The following is a 12,710-nucleotide window of genomic DNA, read 5'->3' as shown; positions in this document are numbered from 1 at the left end:
AAAAAAGAGGATGTGCTGCCCCTGAGCCATCAAGCTCCTTGAACCCTCCCCTGCCTTTGTAGTCCCTTCCTGAACTCACATGGCGCCAGATCCTAGTAGGGTGTGGGAAATGAGATCGCCATCAATAAACAACATATGTGACAAAGGTAAAGCCTTTATTCAGCAGCATTCAGAAAGGGAAGAGATCCTGAAAGGGAAAGGCATAAGAATCAGGTGGCCAGCCAGTCACCCTAACAAGGTCATGTGCAGGGTTATGACATGGTAGCTGGTTTGTCATATCCAGTGGCTTTAGCTCCATGCTAGCAACAGCATCACAAGCTGCAAGAGGACTGAGGTGGTTTGCCAATTTGTGACATAAAGCAGGGCAATCCCAGGCTTCTCATAGCTGACACAGATTCAAGTGCCTTGATACCATATGGCAGCTGTGGGGAACGTTTGACACTCCAGATGTTGGTGAGCTACAAGTCCCAGCACGCATCACCAATGGTCAGGGATCATGGGTTACTATAAATCAGGGGTGAGGATCCACTAGCCTGCAGGCCAACTTTGTGCAGCCAGGTTCCCCGACAACCAGCTAGTTGTCTAGCATTTGGGAAATGTTGCACAAAGCAATTTGATGCATTCCCTTCTAGGCAACCTTCCAAGGGCCATATATCCCACAGCAGTGGGCAAGATCAGAGGCTGAAGTAATCAACAAAACTTGGGCTAGTTTCTACACCCATCCACATACTCTCTTATCCTTAAACCAAACCAGCAAGAGGCACTACTGGAGTTCAAGGACACATTTCCAATCAGACAAAACAAACCAAGTACAAACCGAGTACAGTACAAAACAAGGCCAATGAGTGGCGGCTTAGGCAAAATTCCAAGAGTCAGACAGAGACTCCTGGAGGCCACTTTCAACACCTGGCCCTGAGTTTCCCCAACCCTGTCACAGATGAACACAAACTGCATGCAGGTTAGTGAATGGAGTTCCATGCAGAGGAGAGAGTGAGTTGGCAAAGGAGATGGGAAGCTTGGTCCCTCCTCTGTGCCTAGCATAAAAAGCAAAAGGGCTGCTAGAGGAGGGCTCCTCCCTTCTCCACAGAAATACAGCTTTTGCCTCTTCTTTGATAGCCCCCAATAAGCTAGTAAAGAATACTGCAAGATAGTAAGGTGGGGTGAGGGAAATTATTCACAAGGCTGGATTAAAACATAAAACCCAGCAGATAAATTAAGTGGTTTAAAGGTAAAGGGACCCCTGACCATTAGGTCCAGTCGTGATCGACTCTGGGGTTGCGGCGCTCATCTCACTTTATTGGCCGAGGGAGCCAGCATAAAGCTTCCGGGTCATGTGGCCAGCATGACTAAGCCGCTTCTGGCAAATCAGAACAGTGCACGGAAACGCCGTTTACCTTCCTGCCAGAGCGGTACCTATTTATCTACTTGCACTATGACGTGCTTTCGAACTGCTAGGTTGGCAGGAGAAGGGACCGAGCAATGGAAGCTCACCCCGTTGCGGGGATTCGAACCACTGACCTTCTGATCGGCAAGTCCTAGGCTCTGTGGTTTAACCCACAGCGCCACCCGCATCCCAGCGCCACCCACATCCCTAAGCTCTACTAAACCCACATGCACCCAGGGTGGATTTCACCCAGAATCTAAAACACACACCAAATAATGTAATGTGCCAGGCTAATAGGTCTGGAAAGGGAGTTTCACAATTTGGGAGCCACCAGCAAAAAGACCCTCTTGCCAGTAGCTATCCTCCTACACTGAGAAGGCAGGGGCTACTAGTTAAGGACCATCAAAACAGAACTTGATTGGCAGGCAGGCTCATGTGGGAGAGAATAGCCCTTTCGATACCGAAGTTGTTTAGTACTTTGAAGGTCAACACCAGCACCTGAACTGAACCCAGAAGCAAACTGGCAACTAGCGAGAACTTTTAAGTAGTGGGGCGATGTGACAGCAGCCATCAGCCCCATTAATAACCCAGTTAGGGTGCTCAAAACCAATGATGCTTCTTTAATGTTTTTCAAAAGTCACATGCAACACATAATAATAGTTTAGCCCAGAAGTTACTAGAACATGGGCAACTGTCACTTGTAACTGACATTATGATGTCATACTATGTAGTCAGTTATTCAACAAGTGTGGAATTTCATTCTGTTTCACCTCTGCACATCCCATTATTGTTCACTCTGCACTGTGTTACAGGAGCTACTCTGGCGGCTACCATTTCTTCTTTGGACGTTCATCCTCTCCATTAGCCATAGCAAACTTCATTTGATTGCTCCACGTCTTCCCAGTTATCCCAATTTCATTCTCCAATCTTTTACTATGCCACCTATCTCTGCTTTACAGCACTGCCCATGATGTCAGGAGAGACTCATGGCCTTGTTTATAGCTTTCTGCAGTACAGGACCTTTTCCCTCCATTTAGCTGGCCACACACAGATTCCCTTTTTAGCATTCAACTTTCATTTCCATTGTTTTAAATGACAACTGCTACTCAGTTGGAGTTTGGGAGGCACCACAGTTTAGTGGCAAAGCATTTGATCCCTGGAATCCCCAGTTCAAAGGATCCGGTTGGCAGAGCTGAGAACAGCTGATCTGCCCTGGTGTGAGGCAGCCTCCTGCGCATCTGTTTTTCCTTATGGGTATCCTCCTGAAACAGATCGGCTCATGGCAAAGTGGGCAGAGCAAGGTCATACCAGCAACATCTTGATCAAGCTCCAGCACCACGGTGATGGGATTTAGGAGCGAGACAAGGAATTTCTGCAATAGGGAGCACTGCAGGGTCGCGTGCAGTGAGTTACCGTATTTGTCAGGATCGCACGGATAACAAAGCTGGCTTGACCAACTCCTGTTCTCCAAACCTCACTAAAATGCATTCAGGCACACTTGTTTGCGTTACGTTAAAAGGAAGAGGCGCTCCTCTTTTTACCAAAAGCATATTTACCCGAAGGCTGCAGCTTCGGACGTCAGTCATGCCCTCTGGAAACGCCGACTTTATCTGCGCGCCCTACAAATTTGGTTCCCAGCCAGCACAATATTCTCCTGCGTTTGGCGACCCGGGCGCGTACGAACAAGCCTGCGTGTGCTCAGCCGACGGCGCCTGCCTCCCGGCACCCCGCCACTGCCTACGGGAGCGCGTGGGGAGAAGTGAATGGGCAAGGAGAGGAGAAATGACTCGGAGTCCCCAAGGCAGAAAGGAGGAGAGACGCCGGCAGCGGCCGCCAAGTCCAAGCCTCGGGGCCAGAAAACAGCATCCCCCATGTTCGCGGCGCAACTCACCGGGGGCTCGGCGGGCGGCCGCCGCCATCTCCGCTTCCTCTTTTCGCCCAGGCGCCGGCGGGGAGACCAATCATAGCCGCTTTCCCCATCGGAGCTCGACTCAGCGACAAGAACCTCGGCCATCGAGCCCCTTCTGCTCAGTCCCGCCCGTCGAGGGGCGTGGCAAAGCGGAAAGGGCGAGGCTGAGCCCAGCTCCGCTGCTTTATAGGGCCAAGCCGGGCTGGCCGCTTCCGTTGGGATCCGGCCGACCCCGATACAGTATTATTATTTTCCTTTCCGCGACTCGCTGACGTTGAGAACTCCGAATCGGGAGGGCGGGGCTTAACGAAGCCCCAGGGAGTTCCTCGCCGCCGCTGTTTGCTTCACAAATATACATCAGGGGGTTAACGACCTTGGTTGTATTTCTCAGCAGGTGGAAAGGGGGAAAGAAGAGTTTGTTGTGGCTGCGGTCCAGAGTCCCGGCCTGGATCACTCCCAAAGGAATCGGGCGCAGACAAAGCAAGCACAAAGCAGCTACGCGCTTGTAGCAAACACACAAACACATGATCCTCTGTGTCACTCACGGCTAGGAAAGTGTGTGATCAAGGCATGCTTGAGTCAGGTTCTTGTATTTGGCTTCAGGACAGTTATTCACCGGCGCTTCCCTCCAGTTCAGGCCAAGCTAGGAATAATTGGCCTTGGAGTTGCAACTGTAGATACATCTTGCGGCCTAAATAATCAAGGATACATCTTGCAGTTTAGCTACGGGATGGTGTTTCTGCAGACTCAGCACTTAGCAGGCTGAAGTCAGCTGTGTATGTGATGTGATCAATTCAGAATCGTGACGCCCCTGAATTAAAACACACAGGTATGGCACTCCTGAGTTATAGCTCTCGGGTATCTGAAAAGTGTTCTGTGTAAGCAGAGTGACAGATGATGTGAGCATAGGTGTGCTGTGCTGTGCCTTTCACCTTCCAGCTAGCTGGAGGAAACTTGGCAGCTTCTCTGCATTCCTAACCAGGCACAGGCTCTTCTTGCTGTCCTGCTAGGTACTGATAGTAGGTTATTGTTAAGCAGAAATGCTTCTTAGAAGCCGATATCAGGGAGGTGGCCATTGAGTGTACTACCCCCCCCCCCATGCTATAAGCTGCTTAGAATGTAGGGACTTACCCCTCCCTGCAATACCAGTCTGTCAAGTATCTGTTAAACTGAGCATACTGTCAATGGAGCATTCTCATGAGTACCAACAGGTGCAAATTTGTAAATAGCAGATTGAGGAACCAAGGTATATAACATGTCCAGACTCACCAAAATAAGGCAATCAGCCTTACATTAATCTTGGCAAACAGGATACAAGCCACATACTTTGTTGGAGACCACCTCTTTCTGTCATCATCATCATCATCATCATCATCACTTATTTATACCCACCCACTGGTTTCCCCAGGCACTCTGGACGGCTCCCAACAGAATATTAAAAACATAATAAGACATCAAACATTAAAAAAACTTCCCTAAACAGGGACATATGTGACATATGATAGCTTTGGGTGGTCCTTGGCTAAAGGGCTGTGCAACTATTCAACAGTTTTGACAACTTGTTATGTATGCTTTTAGAATCCAACTTATTTCTGTGATTGCGAGTTGTTTCAAACATTGTTTAACAATGTGCTTTTATGTTGTAATCTGCCCTGAGATCTAAGGGTGAATGCTGTGTTATAAGAATAAGGTCGTATATATATAAAATAGATGTTGATAAATGTACCAAGCAAACACATACAAATATGTAAGCCACATGTCTGAAACCCACAGAAAAGTCCTGAAACCATTTTCTCTCTCCCAAAATGACCTCAAATATTTCTCTGCAAGGTCAAAGGAAATGGGAAATCTCCCCGTTATTATTTCTGACTTTTTAAATTACAAGTACAGAAACAAAGAAAACTTCAAAGAAAACAGAAACAAAAGACCTATGCAGCAATAGAGTATTTTCCAAGTTTGTTTTCATATTCTGAAATTGATACAACTGATGAAGCCTTATTTCTAAAATTCAATTCAAATTTACTTTCTCACAGAGTGCAGCTATCAGACATAAGCCCTAGATTGCATTATGGATCTGTGCTTGAAAGCCAAGTCCAAAAGAACTGTACTATATTTCCCCAGTAAACTCTCACAGAACCCAGCTGTAGATAGTGGTTGTTAAGAGATAAGCTCAGCAAGCAAATCTTTTTCTTTATCTGGCCATGTACGCGCTTCTCTTTCCCCCAGATCCTTCCAACAACTAACCCAATTACGGTCTCACTCTCGCCGCAAATCATACCATTTTGGGGGAGAAGCAATGTCTCCTATTCTACCAGTGGGGCAGCATCGCTTGGATGGAGAAGAGGCGCACATAAGATGCTTCTCCTACAAAACACTTATTTAGAAAATTTAAAAATCAAACTTGCCAGTTAAATTCGCGGCTTTTCCCTTTGCACACCCAGCAACTATTTTCTTTCTTCCTATCTATCCAGTGCTTTTTTTCTGGGGGGGACGTAGGGATACGCATACCCCTAAACATTTTGTGACTCTTAAGTTTGGCCTCATTGAGGGGCTGTATTTCAATGAGTAGGAAAATAAGGGTACCGCTAAACATTTTTTGAAGAAAAAAAGCACTCTATCTAATCTTATCTATCTATCTTCACCATCCTGTCCCAGCAGTCAGTGAGGGTTGAGTCTTGCCCCGAAAATATTTCCGTCAAAGCGAAAGGGATTTTCTTCCATTCATGTCCGCTTCATTTATTTAAATTTCAGCCCCGCCGCGCCTGCGTACTGAATGCACGCCCCCCCCCCCGCGGGCGGAGTTTCCTCCGTGCGCATCCCTTGCAGAACAGGGCTCATAACGCGGCGGAAGCTCTACCTTTGTTACCCGGAAGGGCACTCCGCCGCCGCCGCCGAAAGCTCCGCCCGCTTCGGTTGGGCCCGGTTGCCATGGCGCTCTCCCCGTACGTGCAGTCCATGCAGGAGCTGTTCCGGGCCAACACGCGCATCCGCGAGTTCCCCGCGCACGTGGCCAAGGTCCACTCGGTGGCCTGGAGCTGCTGCGGCCGCCGCCTCGCTTCCGGCTCCTTCGACAAGACCGCCAGCGTCTTCGTGCTCGACAAGGACCGGCTGGTCAGTGCTGGCTGCGCCAGGCGGGGAAATAGGAGGAGCGGGGGAATATTTCAGGCGGGGAAACAGGAGGAGCAGAGAGAGCAGTTGCCGCAGCCAGGGGCTGGCGTGAATCCTGCTCACTTGGGCGCCTAGCAGTGGTGACTTCGCTCCCCGCCATATGGATCTCTGGGATCCGCGAGGAAAAGTCGCCGCATTTAGGGCTTTTCGGTTTAGAGGTGTCAATGAAAGGAGTGTATAAAACACTGCGTGGCGTGGAGAAAGTCGGTACCATCTCTCATAACAACACTGGAAGTCGTGGGGATCCACTGAAACGGAATGGGAGAGGATTTAGGATAGAAGAAAGTGCTCCTTCACATCACATAGTTAACCCATGGAATCTGCCCCCAGTAACCGTAGTAGCTGCAAATATGGATGACTTTAAGTGAGGATTGGATAACTTAACATGCTTCTTGGAGACAGTATGTTTCTGAACGCTAGTTGCTGGAAACCACAAGGACCTACTTTTGGGCTTCTAATATGGTTGGCCACTTTGAAAGCAGGATGCTGAACTAGATGGGCCATTGGTCTGATCCTGCAGGTCTTTCTGGAGTTCTTATTCCTAAAAGAGGCTTGACCCGAAAACTGAGCACTTAGGCTTGGATGATAGTGTGCTTAGAATGATTATTAAGGCTAGTTAGGCTGCTTGTGAGATGCCTGGTAATTCAAAGGGTCGTCATAACATTTCCCTTTTGAGGGATGTGTGTGTGTGTGGATTACTAGTTTAGAACTTTACTGTTTCCCGTAGGTGAAGGAGAATAATTACCGTGGCCATGGAGACAGTGTGGATCAGTTGTGCTGGCACCCCAGCAACCCGGACTTATTTGTCACTGCGTCTGGAGACAAAACCATCCGTATATGGGATGTCCGCACTACTAAATGTATTGCCTCCGTGAATACCAAGGGTAGGTATCACTAATATTCACTGAAAACAAAGCTGTCCTATGTGCTTTTGCTTTGTATTTTGCAAGGGTTTACTGCATTTAATGGGGGGCAAGTACAAGAACCTGAGCCAGATGGTCCTGAGAGGCAGTCAATCTCCACTGGCAACCTAGCCCACATGAACCATTCTTCTTTTTCTATTTTTGTTGCTCAAGAAGGGGCTGAGATTGAAATTAACTTGTACTATGACTGTATTTCAAAAGCATTGATTGAAGGTATAACTTATAGATACCATTTTATCAGTACCACTAGAAACCATCTAGAGGGTTGAGCGGGGGACGAGATTCTTAAAGGTGTTTATAATGCAGCTATCTTGAGCTGCGTGGGACTGGCAGTTGGTTGTTGTTGTTTAGTTGTTTAGTCGTGTCCGACTCTTTGTGACCCCATGGACCAGAGCACGCCAGGCACTTCTGTCTTCCACTGCCTCCCGCAGTTTGGTCAGACTCATGTTTGTGGCTTCGAGAACACTGTCCAACCATCTCGTCCTCTGTCGTCCCCTTCTCCTTGTGCCCTCAATCTTTCCCAGCATCAGGGTCTTTTCCAGGGAGTCTTCTCTTCTCATGAGGTGGCCAAAGTATTGGAGCCTCAGCTTCACGATCTGTCCTTCCAGTGACCACTCAGGGCTGATTTCCTTAAGAATGGATACGTTTGATCTTCTTGCAGTCCATGGGACTCTCAAGAGTCTCCTCCAGCACCATAATTCAAAAGCATCAATTCTTCGGTGATCAGCCTTCTTTATGGTCCAGCTCTCACTTCCATACATCACTACTGGGAAAACCATGGCTTCAACCATGGCAGTTAGAGACCAACAGTAATTGGAGGGCCACAGGCACCATATCTCTGGTGAAGAGAGTATAGGTAGATAAGCTGCATTTTATAGGGCTGGGTATATGTGATTATGTTAGAAGTTCTTGGCTTAAAAATGCAGGACTTTGTGTGTTGACTGAACTCCTGCCCCAGAAAGGAATTCAGTAGGTTCAATTTCCCCTTCCTCACTTTTACAGGGGAGAATATTAACATTTGTTGGAGCCCTGACGGACAGACTATTGCAGTAGGGAACAAGGATGATGTGGTCACCTTCATTGATGCTAAAACATATCGGTCCAAAGCTGAGGAACAATTCAAGTTTGAGGTGAATGAGATCTCATGGAACAATGACAACAACATGTTTTTCCTCACCAATGGCAACGGTTGCATCAACATCCTCAGGTACCCTCACCATGGCCTTTACTGGGAAGGGCAGCAAGTGAGTTGGCTGTCTTGACTTTTGTATGGGTTGTGGGTGGGGAAAAATACTTGTGGGGTGTACACCCAGGTGGGTGTACAAGGGAAAATTGCCTCATGGACCTACTTAGGCCTAAGAACCAGAGGTTTCCCATCACAGAGGCACAATAAATATGAACTCTTCCCTGATGCCACCCCGTGTCCCAGCTTATACCTTTGTTTTGTTGGTACAGACCTACAGCTTTATCCCCACATTCCAGTCAATGTAACAGAAATTGTTTTGTTCCTTCCCTCTATATCTGTCATTCCCTCTAAATTGGACATCTAAATCTGTCTTTTGAATACGTCTTAAACGATCTCATATTCCTGCGGGGAGCTCTGTAAGTGGAATACAAAAAAATTGTGTTATTCCTGTTACTATTCAGTGACTTACAACTGCCACAAAGCCTCCCTAGAGTGGGCAACTTTTGTTGCCTCTACTATACAAGCAGGTTTTAGCTTCCATTTTGTGACCAGTAAGAAGACATTTCTAGATGTTACATAGCTAGTAAAAGGGCTGTTTTCTCCCCAACCTCACTCCAACTTCATTTCTTTAACTTTCTACAGCTATCCAGAGCTGAAGCTCATCCAGTCAATTAATGCCCATCCTTCAAACTGCATCTGTATCAAATTTGACCCAACGGGCAAGTATTTTGCTACAGGAAGTGCTGATGCATTGGTTAGCCTCTGGGATGTGGATGAGCTTGTATGCGTGCGATGCTTTTCTAGGTGAGTTATCTTGATCTGTGAACTTAATGACCTTTTTTGACCCTAGGGGTTGTCAAAATGTCTATACCATACCTTATTTTGCACTCCTGCAGCCAGGTATGTAGATTGGATAAATAATTCTTAACCACTTGTACACTGAAGTGCTCTGAATGGGCTGATGCTCTTGGAAAAAATTGAGCGGGAGGAGGCCATGACTGATCTATGAAAATGTTGATTCAATTTGCTGCCTTGGCAGGGTAGACTGATTTATATCAAGGTAATTTAAATCACTAAGAAAAAAAGACAAGTTTATAAAGTGTTGGATTTAAATAAGTTGTTTTTATTTTAAAATTCACATTTTTCCTGCTCAAACTAAGTGAGCTTTTATACAACCTATGAGCATAATCCAAAAACTTTGTTTCTGCAGTTCATAACGTCTTTGTGGATATAAGAGACAGATTTTTGTACAAATCTTTTTTGGGGGCAAGGATACTAAGGAAGCCACATAAATGCAGTCTACTGAAATTTATATAAGCAATGACTTGTAAAGATACTGTCTTTCTCTCTGTTTAGTAATGATAATTTAATAAATAATCTAATAATTTGAGTACTGAACTTACTGCAAAGTTCTAGTAGTTGGGTGGGTACATGGATAGCATTGTCAGTGTGTGATTTTAAAGCTTAACTTTAAAAGTCAGAATTTCAACATGGCTCATTTTTTTTATTTAGTAAAGCAGCCTTTAACTCAGTCTTTTTATCTGTTGTACTTCTGGAAGTTGTTATGTTCACGTTGTGATTAAGTTGGATACAACCCATATAGTATTTTGATTTTTACAACATTGTGTGTAGAAATCAATTTCCCACCCATTTAAAAATCATGATTTTCTATCCAGCCTGAGTGACAGTGGGGAAAGCAAGCTTGGAGGATTATTAGGAAAGCAGTTGAATATTAAATGGCTCATATCATAACTGCTAGATGTGCAGCCACATATGGAATATGGTGAACAAAAAAGATCAAGGAGGACATGTTCAAGAGCAATAATATTTATTATTTTATATGTAACTTAAAATAAGTGGTGAGAAAAGAGGAGAAAATTTTATGCCTTTCCTAATACTTTAACTCTGGCTAACACAATCTGTTGGCAGAAAAGTCAGAGAAAATACAATGTGTAGCTATGTATATGTATATATGTATGTGTGTTAGTGTAGTAATTAATGTACAACATTTGTTATTGCAATATATTATGGCATCTGGCTTAGCATTAAAAGGGGATAAGACAAATTAATGGAGGATTGCTTTATCAACAGCATGATGGTGACTAAATAGAATTGCCATACCCAGTGGCAGTATTTTTCTCCCTGTTGCTAGGAAGAAATAAAGAGGGGAGAGTTCTTGGCTTTGGGTGCTATTTTCATGCTTCCAAGAGGCATCTGACTGGTATCTGTCTTCTCGCCCCTTATTCCATTTGCTCCTATATTTCAGGCTCGACTGGCCTGTGAGGACACTGAGTTTCAGCCATGATGGGAAGATGCTGGCTTCAGCCTCTGAAGATCACTTCATTGATATTGCTGAGGTAGAAACAGGTCAGTGCTCTTCTTCTCACCGTCTGCCAAGAAAGGCAAAGCAGTTCTAAAAACACGTACTAGGGAATGAGCTCGGATGAAGATCATGTTGGTTTTGAATAAGCTTTCACTATCAATGTGTGTTATACTTTTCCTGTCGTCTACTGGAGGTTCCCTAAATTTCTTTTGGTCCATTCCTAGACCTAAAAACTTGGCAAAGCTACGCATATCTGGTGTGGGGGAATCCAGGCAGAACATGCAGGAGTGGGAGGATATTGTCCCAGCCAGAGGTGGGGAACCTGACAGCCCACGGGGCCTTCCCATTTGTTCTCACCTCCCGACATCCAGTCCCTTCAGCAATTAGGATTGAAAATAGTCTCTTATAGCCTCCAAAAATCTTCTTTCAAGTTTACTAGCTGCACAGGGGCATTTGTGGGGGGAGGGTTGAAGGGATAAGCCTTTCCTTCCCGTATGCTGTGACGCCCACCCCCATCCAAAATTAACCCTGCTCTGCAATTTGGCTCGAAAGAAGCCGACCTTAAGAGTCATAATCACTTAGGCTGGAAAAAAGAATTGCTAGGGTGCTGAGAGAAGAGTGAGTGTGGAAACACGAGTGCTTCATTTTTGCTAACTCTTAGCCATGCCCGTTTTTGTTTTTCATCGCGGCCACTGCTAGCATACGTCCCTTGGAAGAGGGCCCATGATGTCATGTGCCTATGAAGAAAGTGCCCCATGCTTAGCCTAAGCTCCTCTTGTTCTCAAAGCAACAGTCCCTGTAATTTTATGAACCACCAGTATTTTACAAACCCCTCCTCTGTTCTTGCTGGTTGAGAGCTTTTGGCTTTGAATTGCACTTGTAATTTTATGTAAAAAGATTGCAGTGTGAAATTCTTCTTCGATGGAACTCATTAAACTGCATTCTTCTACAGAGGCGAGCCAAGAACAAGAGTGTTCCAGCTGCATTTGTCTTGGTTCCTGGGTTAATTCTGTCTTTATACTTCAGGTGAGAAGCTGTGGGAAGTGCAGTGCGAGTCTTCAACGTTCACTGTGGCTTGGCATCCAAAGCGGCCCCTGTTGGCCTTCGCCTGCGATGACAAAGATGGCAAATATGATAGCAGCAGAGAAGCTGGAACCGTGAAGCTCTTTGGTCTTCCCAATGACTCATAAGAGAAGCCTCCTGGGGACTGTATTTGTAACCTGGTATTCCTAGTCAAGCCCACATATGCATTGCTTCTCTGTTTCCAGTTTTTGAGCAGGAGCAGCACCATGGTTTGACATTCCCATGCCTAGAAAGCTTGCTTTTTGAAGTTTTTGTAAAATGCCCAACCATTCTAAAAGGCACAGAGGCTGACTGGCTGACTAAATTCTCCAATTTCTAGGCTGTTTTTTGTTGTTTTTTATTGCAAAGGGGAAGCTACAGCTGCCAGTGGATTTGAGTGTCTTGTGTGCTGTGTGTTCAGTTAGGAAAACAATCCCTGCCCTCTAGTTTCTCAGGATGTAGCAGGCAGTCCCTCTAAATCCATGTGGCTGTGCCATTGTCATGACTTGTGTCTCCCTTAAAAATGGAAAGACTGGGAAATACTGTATGCAGGTTTTCTGTTGTCACATTTCAAATCCTCCTTTTCCTTTGGAGGAGTGCGCGTCTTGCCTCCTTTGGAGGTTGTGTGTGTGTCTCATTCCTTTTGCACCTTAGGGTAATGAAAGGAGAAGGGATCGGGAATAGGGTTATTTTTTGTTTGAACCTGTTCTTGTATTTTGGATAATTTGTTTCAGTAAATAAAAACATAAAACCTG

General features: G+C 45.7%; 2 protein-coding genes across 4 annotated transcripts in view; one reads left to right on the top strand and one right to left on the bottom strand.

Moving 5' to 3' along the window:
- Positions 1-6,284, bottom strand: part of SIMC1 (SUMO interacting motifs containing 1) — a 23,955-nt gene extending 17,671 nt beyond the window's left edge. The window contains exon 1 of one of the 3 annotated variants that reach the window (XM_077924639.1): positions 6,151-6,284. Coding sequence is in view for 2 of the 3 variants with exons in the window: in XM_028718400.2 (XP_028574233.2) it covers positions 3,276-3,398 (123 nt within the window). In the remaining variant the exon portion in view is untranslated. Of the gene's footprint in view, positions 1-2,940; positions 3,245-3,275; positions 3,532-6,150 lie in introns of those variants that run through there. The other 2 variants (XM_028718400.2, XM_028718402.2) reach the window with 2 other exon arrangements.
- THOC3 (THO complex subunit 3) lies at positions 6,222-12,710 on the top strand. Its single transcript, XM_028718408.2, has 6 exons — positions 6,222-6,404; positions 7,189-7,345; positions 8,387-8,591; positions 9,213-9,374; positions 10,837-10,937; positions 11,920-12,710. Exons 1-6 carry the CDS (start codon positions 6,222-6,224, stop codon positions 12,081-12,083), a joined length of 972 nt encoding a protein of 323 aa, XP_028574241.1. The 3' UTR covers positions 12,084-12,710.

This window comes from Podarcis muralis, chromosome 2 (assembly GCF_964188315.1).
Source record: "Podarcis muralis chromosome 2, rPodMur119.hap1.1, whole genome shotgun sequence".
Taxonomy (NCBI): Eukaryota; Metazoa; Chordata; class Lepidosauria; order Squamata; family Lacertidae; genus Podarcis; species Podarcis muralis.
The sequence above is the reverse complement of the archived record's forward strand: the minus strand, read 5'-3'. Positions and strand labels throughout refer to the sequence as shown.

Coding starts and splice junctions, on each gene's coding strand:
- THOC3 (XM_028718408.2), top strand. CDS start 6,222: ATGGCGCTCTCCCCGTACGTGCAGTCCATGCAGGAGCTGTTCCGGGCC. Junction 9,375..10,836: donor TGCGTGCGATGCTTTTCTAG/GTGAGTTATCTT, acceptor CCTATATTTCAG/GCTCGACTGGCCTGTGAGGA. Junction 10,938..11,919: donor TATTGCTGAGGTAGAAACAG/GTCAGTGCTCTT, acceptor TTTATACTTCAG/GTGAGAAGCTGTGGGAAGTG.